A 24593-nucleotide genomic window follows, 5' to 3' on the forward strand; every position below is an offset into this window, starting at 1 on the left:
CTTGTGAATGTTTCAACATTGTCACATTTTAATGTATGAGGTAATGATATCAGCATCAATACATTTCAGGGTGCCGCTCCCTTCACAAAGAGAAGGACAATGTTGGTTTCAGCCTGAAGTCTCTCACCAGGGTCACGCTGTAGCAAGGAAAAGTTTACTTTTATTGAAAAGTATCACAAAAATAAATTATGAGATTTTGAATTTATTTTTTAACATTTTGACTGTGGTGCCCTACTACAAATGGGGGTTTATCTGAAATTAAATCAGATGGCATACCATGCCCTCCTTTTTTTAATTTACTGTTACAAAAAACACTGTTCCTATATTTAATAAAAAGACACAGATCATATATGCACCTGTGTTTATATGGATACACTAGATATTATATGACTTCTGGCAATAAACTATGTTGAGGAACTATTACTGAGTGCAGTTATTTAACAGGAATGATACTGAATCAATTAATGTTAGTGTAACTCAACTTATATTATGTGGCACTTCAATATTTAGAAACACTATAATTTACAATGTTCCCAATTAATTTTTTTCATAGATTCATACGTTTCAAGGCCAGAAAGGACCACTGTGAACATCTAGTCTGAAGTCCTATATAACACAGGCCATAGAACTTCCCTAAAATAATGCCTAGAGTATTTGTTTTGCCCACTTTTGTTAAGTTTGTACAGGTAGTGAATTTTAGATTTAAATAAATATAAATCAAAACTTTATTAATTAATACATTGAAAATTAAGAACCCTTGCATTCCAGAAACATCAGAAAATCCATTTGTTCTTGTTGCCATGCTACAGTATAATAATGCAATGAATTCCACTTAACACAGTCATTGGTAAATTTGATCCTACATTTAATTTGTAGTAGGCCTTTGAAATCCAATATCGTGGATTAAAAAATGAACATAACTTCCATTCTTTAGCTTGATCAGTTTTTATAACTTTAGGCAGGTATTTTGGATGATGAAATCATGGGTTATAGAAAGTTGTCATTTAATTAAAGAGAATAAAGTGCCACTATGATGATCAAATATGACTGCAGTTATAATTTGCATTATTCAGACATAATTATCTATTGTAAGCACTGATTTGTATTGTTAAATGTTTGTGCACGCTCCTGGTCCTGGATAATAACAATGGTGACTTATTTCACTGAAAATGGGCTAATTTAAAGGCATTATGAGACAGGCACTGCCATATTTGACGAGGTAGGAGCCAAACCCACATCCAGTAAGTACTTGGTACAGTTGAATGGGGGGCGAGTTGTGAATGAGCCATTTGTAGCTCACTGATAATTGGCCCAGTTCAATACTGATCCAATCACTCACACAATTTAGAGCAGTATTTGGTCTGCTCTAAACTACACCTGCTAGCTATTGCCCAAATGACTGGTAAACTAGCTGGGGATAGCAGGAATGCAGCAGCACCCTAGCCGCAACCGCAATACCAGAAGGGCTAGAAGTGGATAGCCTAGAAGCCATCTCTGTGCCATACGAGTATGGAATCCACAGCTAGCAGTCAAAGCTGGCTTTCCAGATCCTCTGCGAAGAGACTGGAGCAGATCAGATAATCTCACCCATGATCTTTTAATATTTCAATTTACTCATCTGTAAAACGAATAATGAGGATGACAAAGAAGCAGTGAGGATATATTTATGAATGCGCATAAGTGCTTTGAGTTTCTTGGAGTGAAAATTGACAATTGTTGTTTGTGAATTTAATATGGTGTCCTTTTTCAGGCTTAGCTGCCTTTTCCTGACAGGGTGATTTCCTTAGTCCTTATAATGGAAAGTCATCTGGTATTTTGCCTGAGTAAGATCTTCAGGAACAAATTCACAAAGCAGTTTAGATCTTACATCTCTCTTCCTTTTAGAAAAATAGAATTATCTGTGGGAATTTACAAAGTGTACTCTCTTTTTAAAAGCAATTCAGTGAAGTGAAGACTTATACTGCGTGTTCATCTTTTTAATAAAGTTATAGAAAATATAGCTACTAGTAACTCACTATATTATTATGTGAGAAAAATCTCTCTGAGTGAAATTCACCTTTGTGTGTAGGACCAGCACCTATTTTGAGGTCTTAAGTGGTCTCAAGTGATCCTTAAGCTCTTGCTGAAATTCTGCATAGGTGAATTTCAGCTTTAATTTGTAAGTATGGGAAAGTCCCTATTTTCTTTGAAAAGTCAAAAGTGAACAACTGATTCCTTGTGAGTAACTATGAAATACTTTCTAATTACATTTAAATTGCTTATGTATCCTGTGTGTTCTTTGTGACTAAAGACATTTTAAAACTGGATCAGTGTTTGTTTTAAAAATAAGAATGGTTACTGTTCCTTATTCCCCAACTGAATTCATGCTTCACAGTCAGAAAGAGAGGATTATACATTTATCGAAGGAATAAGGATTTGAAACCATTAGGAAAGAGATAATAAGACAGAAAATATCATAATCATATGATATCATAATGCCATTATATAAATCTACACCTTAAATATGTGTGCAGGTCTGATTGCCCCATCTCAGAAAACAATATTAGAATTGGAAAAGGTACAGAGAAGGACAATAAAAACATTTAAGGATATGAAACTGCTTCCGTGTGTGGAGAAAGTAAACAGATTGGGACTATTCAGCTTGAAAAGAGACACAACTAAGGATGGATATGATAGAGGTCTATAAATTCATGAATGGTGTGGAGAAAGTGAATAAGGAAGTGTTATTTACTACTTCACATAACACAAGAACCAGGATCACCCAATGAAATTAATAAGCAGCAGGTTTAAAACAAGCAAAAAGAAGTACTTCTTCACACATTGTACAGTCAACCTGTGGAGCTCATTGCCGGGGATGTTGTAAAAGCCAAAAGTATAATGGGGTTCAAAAAAGATTTACATAAGTTCTTATAAATCTCAGGAGTAGATTAATTATCAGCAGATACCCTCAATAATAAAGACCAAAGGAAGGGAAATGTGAAAGTGTTCATATATAATCAAAGTTGTTTAAAATAGAATTTGCTCTGTTCTGCCCCAATGTGCTACTCACTTCTCTTTGACTTCAATGGGAGTTGCACGTGTATATCTCAGAGTAAAATAGGGTTCCAGTGTATTTTCCTTGAGGGTTTCTTTCCTGAAGTTTAAAGCAGGGATTCCCAAACTTTTTCATAATGTGTGCCACTTAACAGAGAGACAATCTTTTGAACACTAATCTCCTTGCAATCATCATATGGCCAACCCCCTCCTATTGTGATCAAATAACATGCCTGTGGCAACAATTGTTGACATGGAATATTAATCTCAGCTATGCATTGGGCATATTTTTATCTGTAATTTAATGTATTTGAGCAGGTGGAAACAAGGAGGATCCAGCACTATGTGCTTAGGCAGTTCTCCTTGAACCACCACCAAGTGTTCTCTGGAACACTGATGGTCAACATAGTACAGTTTTGGGGACCCCTGGTTTGCAGACTGAAACTATCTGAAGTACTATGCTGGCAAATTGAAAGTTGGCTTTCTACTAATTCATGGAGGGCCATAAAACCAGGTTAAATATTATGCTTTGAAGATACTTTCAAATCCAAACCTTCAGGGGCTGCTCTGGTAACTGCCACTTTATTAATAATTGTTAAAAGAAAAGTCAGCCCTAGCTAGAGGAGTGTAAACCTAAAAGAAAAAATTACCAATCAGACAAAGATGCCTTTTTCTAAGCATGTAAAAACTTGGGCCAATGTAGAGCTTTAAAGCGAGGAGAAGAAAAATCTACATTAACAGTAAAAATGTGGACTAGTCAAAGGATCCACCATTGCCAACTTGAAGAGTGTTATTGGTAGACATGAAATCACCCATCTTAAAATGATGGGGAGGCCTGCAAGTTTGGGTTACAGCCCCTCCCCCACTGCACAATGCATCAGGCTCTTTAGGGAGCAAGAAGCAGCATGGTTGGCAGGTCACAATAATCACCATAAAGTAGTAGGAACAAGGAAAAATTCTTCACTCTGCTGAGGCAGGCGGTTACAGTAAGGTAGAGCAGATAGTTAGTGCCTTGTCAGCCTTAGGGTGGTAGCCTATACTGTGTTCAGGCTACCCCCTAACTTAATCCTGAAAACAGCAGTGGCAGGGTTTGGGGTGGTATCCAGGAAAGGGGGGGGGTAGCTTTTATGAGGAATGGGGTGATCCAGGGCTGTGGACTTTCATGGTTTGAGTGTGTTCAGGATCCTAGCCTACCTGTTCCCAAAGGTACTCCATGGAGCTGGACTTTTAAATCCTCGCTATATAGGACAGGTTCAGTTCATGTATTCAAAAAGCCCAAATGATATGTATTATTATAGTATATCTAATACGACTTTCACAGTCTGACAGATTTCACAACAAATAACTTAGAATGCACATATTTTTTTCTATTCCAATTTTCTTTCTCCACAGAAACCTGGAGCGGAGCCACCAGAGGAGGATGAAGGCATTAAAAGAGTTGATCCGCTGCATCAGCTTATTCTGCTTTTCAGTCGAACAGCCTTAACTGAAAAATGGTAAGGTTGATGTGAGGGGCTGTGAAATTTTTGCAAAATTTCTAGCTGCTTCCATTTTTTAAATTGCATTTCTTTGCCATGCAATATGTCACATAATCAAAGTGCTAAGCAAGCACTGACAGATTTGCATGTGACCGCACATGTGAGACCTGATTCTTTATTATATTGCCAGAGAGGCCTTACCATAACTGAGAAGCGGGTACATAGAATTTTCTGCAAACAAACAGATATGCCTACAAATGTCAATGTCACATTTATGATTGCTGTTGAAAATCTGTCCCGTGGTGTCTTCAGTAATGTCTGTATTCCACATTGAAAGGGATACCCACAGCTTGAAAATTATGTTATCTGAAAATGCTGGATTTACAATATAGCTAGAAGTAACTCCTCACAATCCTACAACTAAAGAAGTTAGAAAAAAAATTGTGTTTTCATTTTGTTCAGCTCTATTTGTGTAGTCAATTTCACTGTTCAGCCTGTATTAGTTTATTAGTTCATTCTTTTCCTGAAAAGACCCTTATAATTAACAGGAGAGTAGAAATACCCTTATAAAAAATTAAAGGAGGTTAAAAACAAAAATCAGGACACCCTATTTAAAAGGTGTGCTCTTGGAAACTAGAATTATTTAAAAATGTTCAATTTTCTGGTCCTCTTCTGAATATTTGAGGTTTTCAATTGTTTATGGAGATGCTGTATTACATTGATGGTTACAGTGTTTCTTCCCTTCTATTCCCTAGCAAACTGGAGGAAGATTACTTGTATATGGCATATGCTGACATTATGGCAAAGGTAACTTTTTCCCCATCTTTTGCATTTACCTTTTAATAAGAGAATGTAAGGGAGATTGAAAGAGTTTTGGTGTATATCAAGCTGTGGCCATGGTTTTTTTTTAAAGCAAACTTTATTTGTGAATGTTTTGTTTTTACATGGTCTCAGAGCTGTCATGATGAAGAGGATGATGATGGTGAAGAAGAAGTGAAGAGTTTTGAAGTAAGTTTGAAGTCCTCTTTTTTGTTTCTTGTTTCATATTATACATTATTCCATAGCTTCTAACTGACATTTATGTTTCTTGCTTCATGGCTTCCTGCAACTTATTATGTAAATGAACTGCATGTCACAAGATGGATTAACAAATATGAGTAATCAGATTCATAGTAGTAAAACAGAAAGAGAAAAGATAGTGTTACATAATTATATACATACAAGCACACACACACATTATATATATATAAAATTGATGAGTGAACCTTAAAAGAGTCCATTTGGACAAACACGTAACAGTTCAATTGCTATCCTGAACCGCAAATCATTCTGATGAGAACTGTCTGACAAGATTTTCAATGGTGACTGAGTTTGGATGGGTAAGAAATATTGAAAGAATAGTGTTTATTGCAATAATATCATATATATAGTAGCAGTAATTAGTACATTATTTGCATCTCTGTTTATAGAGCAATGACTGTTAAGAAAAGGTCAATATTTATCCACAGGTAGCATGTTATTTCCGATGTTTAGAATAGGAAATAACTGCACTAACTCAGACACTACTCTACATTTACTGTAGATTAATGTTGACTTTGTAATCGTGATAACTATATGAGGGGGCACATGGTCTTGTGACTAAAGCACAGAAATGAGAGACAGGAGATCTGCATATGTGTTTGATCAATCACTTATCTGCAAAATATTTCTGGATATTTTTTCTTACTGCTATTTCACTTCTTGTCCTCACCCTTCCTTAAGGTCACAGGATCACAACGCAGCAAGGTAAAAAAAAAAAAAAAAAGTGTGTGTATTTGTCTGGGTCTAATTTTGTGACTTTTAGCTTTTAGATCCAACATCTTGGATAAGTTCATGTAAAAGGTCTAAAATATTTCTAACTATTTTCAGCTTTCGCATAACTTATCTTCACAGCACCCTTCATTTTGAACAAAAATGTATTCATCTTAAAACTTCAAGGATTGATTAATATGAAACTTTTTGACCCCACTAAATACAAAAACATTTTTCCCTTCTAGGGAAAATGGAATGACCTTTGACTTATTTTTTATTTTTTTCATATTATCTTAATATTCTTGCCAATGGTACTTTTAAAAAAATGATTGCTGGCATTATTCCAAGAAATGTCAGTTTCCTTCTTTTCCAGTTATCACTCTTTAATTTCTATAGTTGAAACTGTTCTTCTTCAGATCGGAAGGGAATACTGTCATACTTTTGCTTTCTTTTAACAAGCCAACTTTGTGTGGCATCATATTAATCCAGGATTCATCCAACAAAGTCGTCGTTCCAGTGTTCACAGCCTAATATCAAGTGTGTTACCTTTTCTGCAATTTAAATTCTTTGGAGTGGATTGACAATTTTTCCGAATTCTCCACTAATTGAAAGATCTAAATATAGAATTGTAGATTAAGTGACTGTTGGTCATTTAATCTAAAATATTTGTAACATGTTCAATGAAAATGGTTGGTGGTTGTTATCTTTCATTATGGGGCACCAGGTAGAAACTCTATAGTTAGGGTTGCAATCTAAAATGGGCTTAAAACGGGGCATTTATTTCTGTTTTTCTCAAAAAGTGTGTAGCCAGGTGGTGTGCAACTTCACATAGAGTTAGTTTTTATGCTCATTGAATTTCCTACATAGGCTTTGTATGATTTCTCTTCATACATTTTTAACAGAAGCCTTTGTATTTCAGCTCCAGCTGAAGTTTTTGCTTGGCAGTCTTACTTTTCATTGTTGACTGAAATCTGTTTAAAAAAACTTTGTCTATCTACAAAAAACTTGCTAGATTGGTGTGTCCAGGGTAGATCTAGAGTAAGAGGTAATTTGATTGTTGGATTTAGGGCCATTTTTAATTGCTGTTTTCCTGATAACTTCAAGTTTATGCACGGTGCATACAAATCTGATGGTTGATTGGGACTAGGAATGCACATGACTGATGGTTGGGCTCCTGGCAGCAGGCACAGGACTCCAGCCACATGATGGGACTGAGAGCACATTCAACCTGCTCCATCGGGAGTTATGTTTTTCTGTCAGATTTTATCTTACAAAAGAGGGAGTTTTTTGTGCAGCTGCTAATACATGAAAGTTTATTCATAGGTGCTGACAGATAAAATATACTCCATGATCAGCTGCATTTCTTCCTCCCACAAGTCTGCACACTTTTGTCTAATCGCCACTAAATAAAGCATTAAAAAAGCCTAGGAAACTAATACACAAAAAACATTGTGTGGAAGCAGGTGCAGTTGATACACCTACAGCATGCATGACACAAACCCACAAAAGCAAGGAAACAATAAATTCTAAAATACCCACACTCCTTTCCTGCAGGACAAGAGGAAATGTTAAGGCTTAGAAATACAGTTATCTGATTAGGATCCCAATGTTGAATGCCGTCCACTGATTCCATGTTCTGTGGGTCTGGAAAAATAGTGACAGTACAATGTGGTTGATGATCAACTCTCTGCAATTCCTTCTCAATCAGAACCTCAGAAGGGTCATTCTTTGACAGAGCTTTAAGTCAAGGGACATGGTCAGCCCATGTCCTGTGCAGTTTACTCTTGCTTTTTGGCACGAATAATCTATATTGGGGCCTCTGTATGAGCAGCACATAGGTCAGAATATAAACCCGCAGTAATGATGTTCAGGCCTTAGTAAGTGCCTGTCTGCACCCCAGTGCAATATTGGCATGCAGACTTCATGCATTTGCTCCCTTGGAATTTATTTTTCATTAGTAAGATTTCGTTAATAGAATGTGAGTGATTTTTGGCCAACAGAGCAAGATGCAGAAAACTTGCCTGTTAAGGGCTGTAAAAAGGTGGGGAACTAATAGCCAAATTCTGCCTTCCCATGTTGCATGATGAACTTCCATCTACTTCAGTGTGAGCCCAGTATATATATCTGGAGGAGAATTTGTTTCACTTGTTGATTATCTTGATAGCTGAAGGAGACATTATCCTGAGACTTGTGTATGGCATTTTAAGAAGAGGTTCTCTCTCAAATTTATTTTATGTAACTAAGGTTCGTCCCATTGAAATGATCCACACATTGAATTTGATTTCTTGCCAGAGGCTTTGTATATAGAAATTAAGGTACTTAGACACCCCCAGTTGTCACTTCTATTATCTAATCAATTTTATTTTTCTAAAATCTCTCATTTTGGTTCAGTGATTTATTCATCAGTTTTACACACATTCTAGGTACAGCCCTATTACAAATAAAGTCTGCACACACTTTATAGAGTCAAACTCGCCAAATCCCAGGGACTTGACTTTATCAACAAAGAAACTAATATCAACATAACACAAATTCCAGCTCAAGATTCCCCTCTGTGTTTAGGAGTTTCAAGGGTTTTTTCTGATGGACCTCTTTATACCAAATTCTAGAGTTAAATGGATCTGTGCAAACAACCAGTATTTCCTTGAAGAAAATATAGTGTGGCAAATTTGTAATTTGTTGCAAGAGATTTGAATTTCTGAGCAAAGTTGTGTTCACTGACAGAAATGGTGAAATGTCACCCTACAAATCCTATATAAATCTAGAGCCAAAAATCTGCTACTAAATATTCACATCTTCTCTTACGGTCAAAGGGAGAATGCAGAATTTGTCATTCTGAGTCTGCATGAAACGTTTTTGAAGAGACAAATGGATACATTTGTTGCATAGCTTTATGCACAGCTTAATCCTTAAGTTGTTCTGAACGAAGGACCCCATACTGGCACTTAGAAAAAAACTCCTGAAGCCAGTGGATATTTTGCCTGTATAACAAATGCAAGATCAAGCTGACAGAAAAGACCAAAAGTTTTACTCTGTCATAGCCCAATCCCCCGACCCTAGCAACATGCTGGTGGGGGCGGTGCGGGGGCAAAGGAGTACTAGGGGAGGAGATCCTTTTGTCATAGGCTAGACAGCATGAGTGGAGCTACTCCAAAGCTGATACTGAGGCCTGTTGTTGTTGCTGTTTGTCTGCTGCATGTTGTCTGGAGCAACAGATAGTGAATATGCAAAATTCACCAATCCTGACCACCTCATGTCACTGAGTGAGGGGACATGGAGTGATCCCCTGTGAAGCTGGGCCGCATGGGGCATTGGTGGTTCAAACCTTCTATATGGGCTCTCAAATCCTATACTGCAGCACTTAGGAACCAAACTGGTTCTGGCTAAGCCCTCAGTGGTCAAAGAGAAGAGGACAATTTTGCCCCTCCATGATGGTGCAAACAAACATGCCACGATAATCAAGTGATGAGTTTGGTAACTTCTTTATTTGTCCCCTAATTATTTTTAACAGAGTAGTTACGTAATTATCTTACTGAGCATATCCCAACTTGCTGAGCATCTCCCAGCCTGGAAGGAGAGTTTGAGATATTAACCATTTCAAATTACCACGGACTCAGATGTGCTAAATAGATTCCCAACTTGGATTGTAAAAATCTTTTAATTTCACTGGACTGTTTTAATAATACAGATGCAAAAAACATAATTTGCAACTATTTCAAAGATGTCACTCTCCCCTTCCCCCCCATGGTGTAAACAAAGAGATTAATTGAAATAATGTATAACTCTATAGGTTATTTAAGGGAATTTATCTTTTCAGTATTTTAGGAAAAAAATATTGGAACACAGAAGACATAGCTTTGCAAGCTTGCTAGCCAAGTGTGTTTCTTTTCAGAGCATGCTTGTAATCTTGTACATTCCTATCTATTTGAATAGGAAAGAGTGTTTTGAGTGATCTCATTAGACCAACACTGCAAGTATAACACTGCTACAACATTGCAAACCAGTATATGGATGCAGGAAACATGAAACAAAACAATATCAATGTAAGTCTATGGGGATGAGGTTGCAATGGCATGGCAATGCTAATGTCAAAATGAAAGCAATAAAGATGTTGAGGCAAGTCTATGTGGAGACAATTCAGTCCCATTTTGCTGTAATAAGTGTGCAGTGGCAGTCTTAACTCTGAATTTCTTTGTTCCTGTAGATTTTTACCTCTGCTTTAATGCTCACTGAATTCAGAGTAGTATTTTGTTTAATATTATGTTGTCTTTGTTAAATTACAAGTATCTACACACACACACACACACACACACACACTATATATATATATATGTGTGTGTGTGTGTGTATATATATATGTATATATATAATATAGATGTAACATCGTGCAATAAAAATGTTTTCCGTTTAACTGTTCAAAATCCAGAAATGCAAACAATTAGATTGATTATGCAACCCTAATTCCGCCCTCAGGTGCATTCCTATACAACCTATAAATACATGGTCACATACTATTTCTCAAAATCTAACTATGTAATATCATATAAAAATTTTCTATCAATGCATTTATTGTGGGATAGGATCAACAGAGCCAATGACACTAGTAACACACTAAGTACTGCTGGTTGATGCTTGTCAGCACACATCTTAAAAACATATAACTTTTTAACACACAATAATTGGCACTGTTCCTTTCTCTACTATCTACAAAGAAGTATTATCTTTCTTCTGCTATTTTAGGTGCAAAATTTAAAAATTTAAAAATTCAGGAGTAGAAAGTTCAACCCAATTTTCTTCCTTTTTCAAAATATCCTATGACCCAATGTTATTTTTCATTTTCTCCCTTCTCATCTCCTTGCAACTACCACAGATTAAGACCCAGGAAATCAAGCACATAGGCATTCTCAGCACGCGTGGTAAAAGTAGCCATAAATGCCTTGACTAGCCACGTTTTCGTTTTATCATTAATATTTGTTGAGTATCAGCATGTGTGGCAAAAAATAGAAAGGAAGACCTGGTTGTGCTCCAAGAAGCTTATAAGAATGGTCTTAGTAACCTTAAAGAGTTTTCTCCACTTTACACATATAACTCTATCTTTCCTTGCCATATACATACGGTCCTGATAACTGAATTGTTCACAAATCATATGTGTACAGTACCCAATTCCCTACCACATTTACACTGTATACAGTGCACCAGATCAAACTAAAAATCCCAAAGGAACATCTTCAAAGTTTGAGGCAGTCACCGACCCACAAATAATGCATGTACCAATATTTTGAAACTTGCATGTTTAGTGACATTTCCCACACCCCGCAGTTCTATCAAGATTTTGACATCATGGAGTGGTTGCCAATAATTTGTCTTTCTGGGGAGAAAAGATGGGAAGAATTTAAACAGAAAAAACAAAGTATAAAAAAGAGAGCTCTGCAAGTAGAGGAGGAAATAATTTTTTATAATTGCAGAGAATTTTTTTATTATGAATTTTGCTTTCAAGATGAATCTACTGTACTTTAATGATACATGTACCTGCCTGTAGGTGCTAATTAAATAGTTTCTGAATTTGCTTTTACCTCCCTCATTCTCATTCTTTGTCATGTGTGCTTTGAAAAATTCCTTTTGTGTTATGTTATTTTGTATAATGCTAGCAGGACTCCAGTGTAGAAAAGATGTTTCAACTCAGCTGGGTATTATCCCAGTAATGCACTTTTAACCAGAAGAAAAGCTAAATCTGGTGGGACCAGACTTCCAGCAGCAAGAGATTGCAATACTTAAATTATTTTTGTCAAGCAGAATGGGAAAAGTTTATTTTATCTCACACATGCGTGCACACCCACACTTCTGAAGCCTACATTTTAAGCTTTGAGTAGTCACTGTGTTACAGTCCATTTACTTTCCCTATGTATATTTCAACATGTGTAATTTAGGATTAAAAACAGACTTACTCCAGAGAACATAATGTAGAATGAAGCAAATTTAAAGGTTTAACATAAAGACTTTTTTAAGACCCCATGCATAGCAACCCCTGACATAAATGAACATTTTGCTTGTGTAAGAACTGCAATGGGATTTATTCTCTGCGTTAGCTTGTCTACACCATACAAGATGGGGGAGACCTTTACTGCTGTAGGACAGAGGAGATCTTGGAAAGCAGATAACTGAGGATAAATTAAAGGAGATATGATCATTGCAGAATGAGCTTAAAGTAACTGTTTCTTTTCCTTTCTATCTTCTCTCAGGTTATTCTGTTTTAATCTTCATTTATGTATTTCAGTTATTTCAGACTTTCAGAACATGTTCATAACTTTTTATATAAGTATTATAGATTTATTGGTACTTAGCTCCTGCTACTATAACAAAATCCCTAGTTTGCTATCTCTAGGACTTGAAGCTAGGCCTCTGGATCTAATAGCACAAGTGTCAACTGCTTGAGCTAACGGGCCAGATCCATGAGCTCAAAGGCAGTAGTACTCCATGAGTAGTAGACTCAAACCTTCCTGTGCGAGATAGCTACTAGAAAGAGACAAAGAGCCATGCTGTGTTAGTACATAATATTCCAGAGCTCCACTCTTGTCAGTTCCTGCTCACGCGTAATATCACCTGGCTCCCTACAGTACCTTCCTGCTTGAATATTTCAAGTTAAAATTTTACCACACCCATGTTAGCTAAATATGAAAGTTTGGTCCAAATTAATCCCAGGTATGACCCCAGCTCTTTGATTGAAAGACCTATGAGGCTTTATAGATTTACTTACAAAAAAAACTGCATCAAATCCAATTTGCCCTTCAGTCCCTTGATAACAACTACAAAGAATTAGGCTTAAGCAGTCATAGAATCATAGAATATCAGGGTTGGAAGGGACCTCAGGGCCAATCTCCCATTTTTGTCCCAGATCCCTAAACGGCCCCCTAAAGGATTGAACTTACAACCTTGGGTTTAGCAGGCCAATGCTCAAACCACTGAGCTATCCCTCCCCCCATAGAACTACTAAAAAAGAAATTACGCTTTATGCAGAGAGAGAAGCGTAAGTATATCTTCCTGTTGGGTTCAGTCAACTACACTATCATTTAAAATGAATGTCTTATGCCTCCTGAAGAAAATAAAATTGTAAAGCCCTTAGAAACCCACAAGTTGCTGTAAACAACATAACATCTATCACAGTCTTTCCTCTCAGATAATAGGTAAGTAACCAGAGAAATTATGGAATTTTTCAAGACCATTTGTCAGTATGCAGTGCTGGTGGCTTGAAAGAAGACTACTGAAAATGGGAAAGTTAATAAACCATGAACTAGGAATTTCAGTCACATCTGTGGTCCTTGGAAGAGAGACTGAGACCAAAATGAAATGAAAATAGAATCCAGACCTCTTACCTTGGGTCTGCTGATTGTCTGCTGATTGCACAGATTCCGGAGGCGCTTATCCTACAATGACCAATACCACTACTAAGAGGGAAAGTCAAATAAAAGTTACATTCTTGGTAATAGTCTTCCATTCTAATAATTCTGGTCAATCTCCTTTTCAGCAGGGACCTAGAACTCATACTCTAAAACCAGCCTGTCCCAAAGCATTTGCAGGTAGCCGCTTTTCTTACAGACTAATTGCATGTGCCACATCCTAATTTTGAAATCTTTGACAACAGTGGCCTTTAAACAAGACTCCTTTCTTCTAGCATCCAACTCGGTGAATAAAAATATAGTTCTTCCATTAGGAATCCAAAATCACTAGCTACATCACAAAAGAGCAAACTCCTCTTGATATTGTTTGAAGTGTAGACCTACGTGAAGAAAACTGCTTGCACTAAGCAATAGAACACTTGGATTATCTTAGACTTCTGAATATCTATAGTCCACAGTACAAGAAAGAAACAAGCCAAGCACGCAATACAAAGAAATGAGCAAGTAACATCATAAATCTTGGTCATATGCTTACCCACAAAAAATATTTATAGGCATGTAAACTTTAGACAATACAAATGGTCTTCCTGTAGTGGAGAGTTGGTGGTTAACATTAAAAATGTCAACATTTCTCAGCAATTACAAACCTGTAATATTTTGATGTACTGTAATTATTACATATTCTAAGATATATTATACTTTTATCTATCAGATACCACTGTAGCATAACCATAAGTAAATTAATTTTTAGTTGTGATACAAATACAGGGCAGATTTAGCATCTGCCTTTGCCATGTGGTTGCTTTTTACCTATTAAAATTTGAGAATGAAACAGAAAAAATGTCTAAGTTTTGAACAGACTCTACTTCTGATGAAGATAATGACGAAGAAGACTCCTAGCTCATGCACAGCTTTGCTGGGGAAAGCCTTCAGGGTAAAAATCCACATATGTACACTTCTCTGTGTTCATGATTCATTTACATGATATAAATTAAGATCACACAAGAAATAACTGATGTTATTTAGTGTCAGAGTTTTAAAAATATCCTCTCTGTGAAATGTTTAATTTTTTTATTATCCCAAACTTTTCTTTTAGCATGATTTTTTGTGTGTGGTTGTGGTGGTGTGATGAATGAGGTCAAATTAATTCAGTAAGCTAACACCTTCTCAAGATTCCTTCAGATCAGCTTGAGTGAACACAATTAAATACAACTGCCAGCCTTATAGCTGCCTCAGTAGTAGCAACTGTATCTAGGAATGTGGACACCTCAGAGAAGTGATAATACCTGAACAGGACACCTAGTGGTCTGGCATATTTTTGTACTCCTGGCAGGTTACCTTCTCTCCTGAGCCCATGTACACACTTGCTCCTTCATTTTTTAGAGAAAGGTGCACCAGAAAATATAGCCAGGCTGAGAGGGGAAATGTGAGTTTTAGAAGCTCTTATCCAAGGACTGATCGTCTTCATATCTTGTTTTTGCTGAACCACTCTGCCATTGGCAGCTATCTATATGTCTGAGTTTCCCAGAGCGGGATACAAAAACCCATGAAGTTCCTTTCTCTCCAACCTGGTTTTAAACCCTTTTGACCAGGCATCTTCCCGCCTCTCTTTTGTTGTGCAACTGCAGGCGTCATACTTACCCATTCTCTTGGTCTGTAGATGATGGAGGTAGAGCTCCATGTTACTGTGCTTTCCTCATCTGGCTACCAACGAAAGGTCCTTTCATAATAAACCTAGGATTGAAGACAAAAGTAAATAAGTGACTCTTGCAATGGAAGAGAGAGAAAAGATTGTTGGGTCTAAAAATAAACAAAGGAAAATGTAAAGAAAAATCAAATGTTAATCGATTTTCCATGACCTCTGAAGCAGATGAAAATATTTTGTTGCAGCTGTATTGAAACTGTGTTGTAATGATTATTTGGTTTTGTATAATGATTATTTGGTTGTGTGTACGTGTATGGTTTTGTTCTGTTTTTTAATTCACAGGAAGAGGTTTAAACATGAAGGCAAACCTTTCAGACGTTAGCATGGCTGCACATGAAGCAAAGCTGCCATTATTTCTTTTTCTTTTCTGTGCCTCCATTTCGACTTATTACATAATTTAAGGGAAAAGTTTAACCACAGGATCTCTAACTGTAGTATGAAAAAAAAAACTTGATGAATTTTGTTTCCGCAGCACGATATTATCAAAGATTTAAGAAACAAATTTGCCAGCCCCAGCGAGAACTCTCTGGTAACAGCATAAATGTCTGTGTTGGTTTGCTTTTGATTTTAAAGTTTCTTTTTTCATTCATTTGAACCCATTTTATTTTTTACCTCTTTTTAGTTTTTATTTTTCATGGTCTGTATCTAGCAAGCCTTCATTTTTTAAACCTCTTCCATCTTCCAGTGTCTATTTTCTGTACTTTGGATGGAAAGTTTATGGCAGCAAAGCTGTCACTCTGGCTACTTCTGCTGCAGCTGTTCCTGCTCTTAGGTCATATGTGTTTTGGCCGTTGTGTTTTTGGGCATGATACTAATTGATGGTGTCATGCCCCATTGACTACGCTTTTCTACCACGCCATCCGATGGACTCGTAGTCATAGGGCTCTATGCAACTTCCATTTTGCAACTTACACTGCTGCTTAGTCATTTTCAATTCTCCAGCAACCTTCAGTTATCCTTGTGAAAGCTCATACCCACCTGGAATTAGCTGTGCCTCTATGTTTTCTCTTTATGTTTTCAGTAGTTTAAATAATGAAGAGCAAACTTCAGCCATTGCTCAAGCAGCACCATGCAGTATTGTTTGTTGCTACCAGAGAATGCAAAATATAAAGGCACAATGTATTCTGTCTTATATCCTTTTGGGATATGTTGTGGGTTAGGGAAATCTATCTCGTATTATAAGTCAGCATCTTACTTGAAATATACAACTCTGCCTATTATTCTTTCTTGAACAAATTTTCCCAGATGAATGAAGCTCCCGATGAAGCTATTCTATCATTCAGGGACAACTTGCACATCAAGAGCCATGTGCTGAGCAGTATCAAGTTATGGTCATGCTGTAGAAGATTATTAAGAGAGTATAAAGTGTTGCACAAAACATAGCACAGAAGTGCAAGTTTGATACATGCAGTACATATATACTGTGAATATGGGCTTTGAACTAACCAAATGATTTACAATTGAGAGAACTCCTTCCCGATAAACAAAGGACTAAAAGGATAAAAAGAAAAACACAGAGGGAAATATTGAACATGTTAAATATTTGTTCAGTAGCATTGTGTGTGCGTTGAATAGGTCTATGATGTTGCATTAGAGCCCATATACTAAGAGATAACAAAATATCTTTGGCGAGCTGATGGTCATTGAAGTCCTCAACTTAAATGATTGGAATTTCTGTTCAGGAAAAAGAAATGGAAAAACAGAAGCTTCTGTACCAGCAAGCAAGACTGCATGATCGGGGTGCTGCAGAGATGGTGCTTCAAACAATCAGCGCCAGCAAAGGTAAAGACCTACCGCTTATGTACATATACAATCTTTGGGATTATTTTTTGAAGATTTGTTGGCTCTAGAACTTGCTCCTTGTAATTATTGGTGGCTACACCTTAAATTAGGTTCATTTTCAAATAAATACCCCAAATTTAGGTGATGATTAGAAGTTGATTCTGCAAAAGTTTGCTGAAAAACAATCACAAGAAATTTTCTTGTGGTATTTTTGTATTCCTGGCCCTGGCTGGAACCCAGATGATGTAGAAATGAGTGAAAGATGGTGGGGAGGTCATTGATGTGCACTGGGAATGTGTAATGACAAAGTGAGGCTCCAGAATTACCGGGATTTATATGTCTGTGCACTTAGCACAGGCTCTGATTTTTTTCTGAACAAGTTCACCCATGCCCATTTATAATCAGTTCATCCCCTGCCTCGTCGATATCCTTTCACTGTATATTGCTAAGAAGTATAACTTTTTAGGCTTCTGTTCATCAGGCCTACGGGTGCAGTTTGGGAGGGAGTAGGGGGGTGTTGCCCACCCCCAAAACGGCAAGCCTCAGGCAGGTGCGGAATTTGCCCTTCCATGCATGGCCCTATTGGCTGCCTGGAGCTGTCTCACCAAATATAGAAGTCAAACTACACCTATGATTAGGCCCCTTCTTTCACCAATCATTTCTCCTTGTCATCTACCTTTCTGTGCTGTGTCTACTGCACTATTACTTAAACAACTCTCTCCTTCATAAGCAAAACTAACCAACTTTCCTCTAGCTACTATATTTAAATTCTTCACCGCACAGTTAGTCCTTGAGGAAGTATCAAAGTTTTGTCTATGTGGGCATACAGTAAGAAGGCATTGTTAAACTGAAAAGGCAGTTTTAAATTATGCATCCAACCTCAGAACCAGCTGCTCAAGGCTGTCATGACTGAAGAGTAATTTATATTCTTTGATGACAATTCTTCATGTCTTTCATCTTTTTCTTTCCTTTTTAATACAGTCTTTATCTGTGTATTCTTAGAGAGTATGAGGGCTAGTCTACACCAGATGCGCTACATCTATGCAGCTGTGCCGCTATTGCATGTCTGGTGAAGATGCGTTATGCTAATGGGAGAGAGCTCTCCCGTTGGCATAATTACTCTACCTCAGCAAGAGGGGGAGAGCATCTCTCGCGACATAGTGCTGTCTACACCGGCACTTAGGTTGGTGTAACTTGCGTTGCTCAGGGAGGTGGCTTTTTCACACCCCTGAGCGACAAAAGTTATATTGACAAGCAGTAGTGTAGATCTGGCCTAAATCACACAATAGATATGGTGAAGGAAAAATGTGTGTGTCTGTTTTACAAGAGAGATTATTTAAATGATCCTCTCCTGTAAACTTCCATGTAAATCACTCCATGCTGTGCACATCCTAAGGCAGGGTAAGTTTGAATAGGTTGGTTGGTTGTTTTTTTAAATATGAACTTAAAATAATGGTTTAATATTTTCAAGGTGAGATGGGTCCCATGGTTGCAGCCACCTTAAAGCTTGGGATTGCCATCTTAAATGGAGGAAATTCTACAGTTCAACAGGTAAAGTGTTTGAGGGTAAACCATTCCATTCTATCCAATCTATTCCATGTAGGTTCTTAATAGACATTTGTCACTGTAGTATCTGAATGCCTTCCAGTAGCACATTATGTGATGTGACTAACATTGGTCATGTGTTATGTGTTCTGCCTTCCTCTCCCGTGGGGAGAACTATGCAGTGTAGTTTCTTGTTTTGGTGGGGGTTTTTTTTTGATTGTTTTTTAAATATACGTGTTGCTGTGTGTTTATGTGAAAGCAGAAAAGGTCAAAGAAATGGAGATAACATTTGGAATGGAAGACAGTTAGGTTTGTGATGGTCCTTAGCTCCTGGGGAGTTAACACCAAAGTCTCAGACTGGCTCCCTTAGGCAGTTTTATCCCACTCGCAGATGAGCTTTACCTTTATTATATGTAACCCTTCTGCCCATCAGAGTTGGCAGCAACAAGGTCCGGGTTCAGTATCTAGGGGATCCATTCCAATAACACAATGCAAACCGGCTCGAGCCCCCACCCAGTGACCTGGGACAAATATATACCACCCCCGCTGGGAGCCTCCAAAAGGCAGTACTTCCCCTCTCGCAAGCACATAGTCTGAGTGTAGCAAAAAGCCTTTTAATAACAGAGAGAAACAATGTGGCATTATGTTGGGGAAACACCACCAACAGGATTCATAACACAACCCATGAGCAAAAAACCCACCCCAAGCAAATTGGGGCATGCCCTTTCCCTTTGGTTCTTGAGTCCAGCAACCCCAAATCACCCAAAGTCCCAAAAGTCCAATGACCCAAAAGTCTCTGTCCCTGGTCAGGGCAGCCCCAGAGTTCAAAAGTTTATCTACAGAGCTTTACCTCCCAACCTGGGTGGAGATGAGGGCGGAGGTAAGAGGCACCTTACATGATCTGAAGCTGACCGCCCCACAGCTCCATAGGCCTTCGCTCCGCTCCGCTCGCCGCCCCACGAACTGCTTTGATCAGCTCCGCTCTGTGGCCCACAAGCAGCTCCCGCTATCCTATGAACTGCTCCACCAGCCTGTCCGCGAGGCACTCCAGCCGTCCCGCAAACAGCTCCGCAATATATCTTTAGGCTCTCCCACTACTTAACACAACGTTCAGTGATTTCAGCTCTTAGTCAGTTCAGCTCTTTGGTGAATTCAGCTTGTAGTAGGGGAGCCTCAGTGCTGGTGCACTATTAGCCCAAAGTGAGCTCAGCAGCATGTAACTAGACTTCTAATGAAATCAAAATTAGCTCTGATATTTCACAGTGGAGAGAGGAGGAAGTACAATTAGCATGTAAGGCCCTCACCAAGGGGCCCATGCCACCAATTATTAATACTTGTCCCCAGCCTCTCTCAATTCACAGAGTTTTGGAACCCATGACCCTTGCCTAGCGAGTGCTACTTAGTTGATGGTGAGTCCCTCCATCATAACAAAAGGCCAAGTACAGTTCCAAGCACAGTTCCCATAATCAGGGTAATAACAATTTATTCTTCCTGCCCCAATAACAGAGTCACTGGGGATCCCACAGCAGCCAAAGTGACAATTTGGGCAGCTATGTCTCATTCTAGGTGGGGTGGGTGTGCCTATGCAAATGAGATCGGCCCCTGAAGTTCTTTTCCACAACTTGCCACACCTCACCACCAGATGTCAGGGTGGAGCTCATCCTGACTCTGCTTACATATACAAAGTTTCATTGTGCCAGAGGAGTGTAGCTGTCAACCACAGTCTTCATCCCAGATCTTTAGGTAGTCTTAGATATCCTGGTCCGAGGCCATGGAGCACCCTGAAGATGGGACCAAGACCTTGAACCTGATTTGAAATTCTAGAGAAGGCAGCGTAGACAGTGGAAGATGGGTTTGATGGGCCTTGGTAGCCAGTGTTGCTGAGGAAATGTTCTGTACTAGTTAAAGTTTCCTAAACACAAAAGGTTTCATTCCCAAATACATCACATTGCTGTAATCCAGCCGAGCAGTGATGATAGTGTGAATAACTGAGGCCATGTTACTGTCCACCAGGATGGGACAGTTCTGGTCAACTAAAGGAGGTAGAAAGTGTTACTTGTGGATGCTGTTATGCGAGAGTCTGGCATCGGTGAGGAATCCAAGTGCACTGCTAAACTGTAGATTAAATTTTCCAGTTGTGGATGTGGGCCTTCATCTAATGGAGACTGTGCAGTGGCTGCATGCTATTCAAAATGCTTTTGTCTGTCCACTAGCATTACCTCTGTCTTCCTCAGATTCCGCTTCAACCTGCTATTCTTCCTCCATGATCTGAGCTAGTTCAAGCACTGGGCCACTGTGGTGGTGATGGAGTGGTCATATATGGTGAAAGATAGGAGGATCTGGTATCAGGGGGTAGCTGTGTTAGTCTGTATCCACAAAAACAACAAGGAGTCCAGTGGGACCTTAAAGACTAACAGATTTATTTGGGCATAATCTTTCGTGGGTAAAAAACACACTTCTTCAGATGCATGGAGTGAAAATTACAGATGCAGGCATTATTATACTGACACATGAAGAGAAGGGAGTTACCTCACAAGTGGCGAACCAGCGCTGACAGGGCCAATACAATCAGGGTGGATGTAGTCCGCTCCCAATAATTGATGAAGAGGTGTCGATTCCAGGAGAGGTAAAGTTGCTTTTGTAGTGAGCTAGCCACTCCCAGTCCCTATTCAAGCCTAAATTAATGGTGTTAAATTTGCAAATGAATATTAGTTCTGCAGTTTCTCTTTGAAGTCTGTTTCTGAAGTCTTTTTTGTTCAAGTATGGCTAGTTTTAAATCTGTTATAGAATGTCCAGGAAGATTGAAGTGTTGTCCGACTGGCTTTTGTATGTTACCATTCCTGATGTCTGTTTTGTGTCCATTTATTCTTTTACGTAGAGACTGTCCGGTTTGGCCAATGTATGTGGCAGAGGGGCATGGCTGGCACATGGTCGCATATATCACATTGGTAGATATGCAGGTGAATGAGTCCCTGATGGTGTGACTGATGTGGTTGGGTTGTCTGATGGTGTCGCTAGAGTAGATATGGTGACAGAGTAGGCAACAAGGTTAGTTACAGGGATTGGTTCCTGGGTTAGTGTTTCTGTGGTGTGGTATGTAGTTGCTGGTGAGTATTTGCTTCAGGTTGGGGGGCTGTCTGTAAGTGAAGACTGGCCTGCCTCCCAAGGCCTGTGAGAGTGGGGGATCATTTTCCAGGTTAGGTTGTAGATCGTTGATGATGTGCTGGAGAGGTTTTAGCTGGGGACTGTATGTGATGGCCAGTGACGTTCTGTTATTTTTCCTGTTGGGCCTGTCCTGTAGTAGGCGATTTCTGGGTACCTGTCTCGATCTGTTAATCTGTTTCCTCACTTCCCCAGGTGGGTATTATGGTTTTAAGAATGCTTGATAAAGATCTTGTAGGTGTTTGTCTCTGTCTGAGGGATTGGAGCAAATTCAGTTGTATCTTAGGGCTTGGCTGTAGACAATGGATCATGTGGTGTGTCCTGGATGGAAGCTGGAGGCATGTAGGTATGTATAGTGGTCAGTAGGTTTCCGGTATAGGGTGGTGTTTATGTGACCATCACTTATTTGCATTGTAGTGTCCAGGAAGTGGATCTCTTGTGTGGATTGTGTGGAAGTGGATCTCAGGCTGAGGTTGATGGTGCGGTGGAAATTGTTGAAATCCAGGTGGAATTCTTCAAGAGCCTCCTTCCCGTGGGTCCATATGATGAAGAGGAGGGGCACTAGGGGACGAGAGCTGAGGAAGAGTTGTTCTAAGTCAGCCATAAAAATGTTGGCATACTGTGGGGCCATGCGGGTACCCATAGCAGTGCCGCTGACTTGAAGTTATAAGTTGTCCCCAAATCTGAAATGATTGTGGGTGAGGACAAAGTCAGAAAGCTCAGCCGCCAGGTGTGCCGTGGCCTCATCAGGGATACTGTTCTTGACAGTTCGTAGTCCATCCTCATGAGGAATATTGGTGTAAAGAGCTTCTACATCCATGGTGGCCAGGATGGTGTTTTCAGGAAGCTCAACAATGCATTGTAGTTTCCTCAGGAGGTCAGTGGTGTCTCAAAGATAGCTAGGAGTGCTGGTAGCGTAGGATCTGAGGAGAGAGTCCAAATAGCCAGATAATCCTGTTGTAAGAGTGCCAATGCCTGAGATGATGGGGCGTCCAGGATTTCCAGGTTCATGGATCATGGATAGCAGATCGAATACCCCTGGTTGGGGTTCGGGAGAGGGGGGGATGTCCATGTAGATTTGTTCCTGTGCTATAGCAGGGAGTTTCTTGAGCAGATGGCGTAGTTTCTTTTGGTATTGCTCAGTGGGATCGGAGGATAGTGGCCTGTAGAATGTGGTGTTGGAGAGTTGCCTGGCAGCCTCCTGTTCATAATCCGACCTGTTGATTATGGCTACAGCACCTCCTAGGGATAGATAGGGGGATCTGTATGTCATCTCCATTTTGCAGATACTTGAGTCCATGTCAACTGATGAGTTCACCTGGTGGCTTCATGCAGATGTTGAAAAGGACCAGAGAGAATGAGAATATTGATCCTTGTGGGACTCTACAAGAGAGGGGGTCTAGTAATGGAGGTGTAGTGTCCCATAACTACTCATTGGATGTGTCCCTTCATGAAGGACTGAAGACATTTATTACCCTGAATCCCTACCACCCCTTCTCAGCCAAGGAAGTGTTATCTGATGATTGACAGTGTCAAACTCTGCAGAGAGGTCCTGAAGGATGATAATGGATGTCTGCGCTGTATCCATTGATAGCAGAAGATCATCCATCATTGCTGTTCAATCAATCTTACTTCCATGTCATGGCCTGAATCCAGAATGTGCTGGGTCTAGAATATTAGCTTCAATTAGATGAGCTTGTAGTTTGGCTTTGGCTAGCTTCTCTCATTATTTGCTCGAGAACTGGAGCTTTGGCACTAGGTAGTATTTGGTTAGAACAATTTATCCAGGTTGGGTTTCCTCAGTGTTGGTCAGACTGTTCAAATTATTATTTCCTTTAAAAGAGAGATAAGACTAACACAAAGATTACAATTTCTAATTTTACATGATGAAATGAATGAAAGGATCTCTAAGAAGTTTATTGCCAAACGAATGTAATTTTGAATCATAAGAAACTATACATTGTTAGCATTAGGTTAGTAGGTGATTGAATTTCAGCTTTAAATATAGATGGGTACTTTTAACAGCAATACTGGTTTGGGGCCAGGACTGTAGTATTTCAGTTTTTATTCAAACCCAAGGGTGTCACTTATATTTATATTTTGCTTCTTTTTGGCTCTGAACTTCATGACTTCTTTACACTTATCTGGCTTGACTCACCACTGTATTATTCCACTTACATCTGGTGTAGCCCAGATATTCCAATTGATTTCAGTGGCGTTATCCTTGCAAAAAAACTGGAGCAGTCGTATCTGGTGCCCAAAATAAGCGGTGTGGGTGTGCTATGGCTGACCATTAGTTACAGTGTCCTCCACTGTCCTTCACCCGCTACCTCCCAAATATAATCAGCTAACTAAACAATTGAGAGCTCTTCCCTCTTCCTCAATACATAAATTCTGTCCCCTTCCATGATTTCTCTTCTGCCATTCCAACCACTGGTCGCCTGCTCCTCTTGAAAATGAGCCAGCAGCCATTCTCTGCACTTCCCCCTCCCTTTTGCCCGCCTTTCCCCCCCAGATTCCTGCTTCCTTTTTCAATCCTACCTTGCCAGGCCAGAGGCCCTTCTGCTCTTCCTTTCCCCTTCAGTCACAGGCACCTACCTGCTGCCTCCTTGAAATCACAGAATGGCAAATTCCTTACTCCCTCAGCTGCAGCTTTCCCCTGTTTGGGCCCCTGCTCCGGAGGTGGGGAGGAGGTCTGGATGC

General features: G+C 39.2%; 1 protein-coding gene across 1 annotated transcript in view; it reads left to right on the forward strand.

Moving 5' to 3' along the window:
* RYR2 (ryanodine receptor 2) overlaps positions 1 to 24593 on the forward strand; it is a 743716-nt gene that overhangs the window by 617185 nt on the left and 101938 nt on the right. The window contains exons 82-87 of the mRNA XM_077812173.1: positions 4426 to 4529; positions 5267 to 5318; positions 5466 to 5519; positions 6273 to 6296; positions 17084 to 17183; positions 18655 to 18734. Of these exons, the coding sequence (XP_077668299.1) occupies positions 4426 to 4529; positions 5267 to 5318; positions 5466 to 5519; positions 6273 to 6296; positions 17084 to 17183; positions 18655 to 18734 (414 nt within the window). The remainder of the gene's footprint in view (positions 1 to 4425; positions 4530 to 5266; positions 5319 to 5465; positions 5520 to 6272; positions 6297 to 17083; positions 17184 to 18654; positions 18735 to 24593) is intronic.

This window comes from Eretmochelys imbricata, chromosome 3 (genome assembly GCF_965152235.1).
Source record: "Eretmochelys imbricata isolate rEreImb1 chromosome 3, rEreImb1.hap1, whole genome shotgun sequence".
Classification (NCBI taxonomy): Eukaryota; Metazoa; Chordata; order Testudines; family Cheloniidae; genus Eretmochelys; species Eretmochelys imbricata.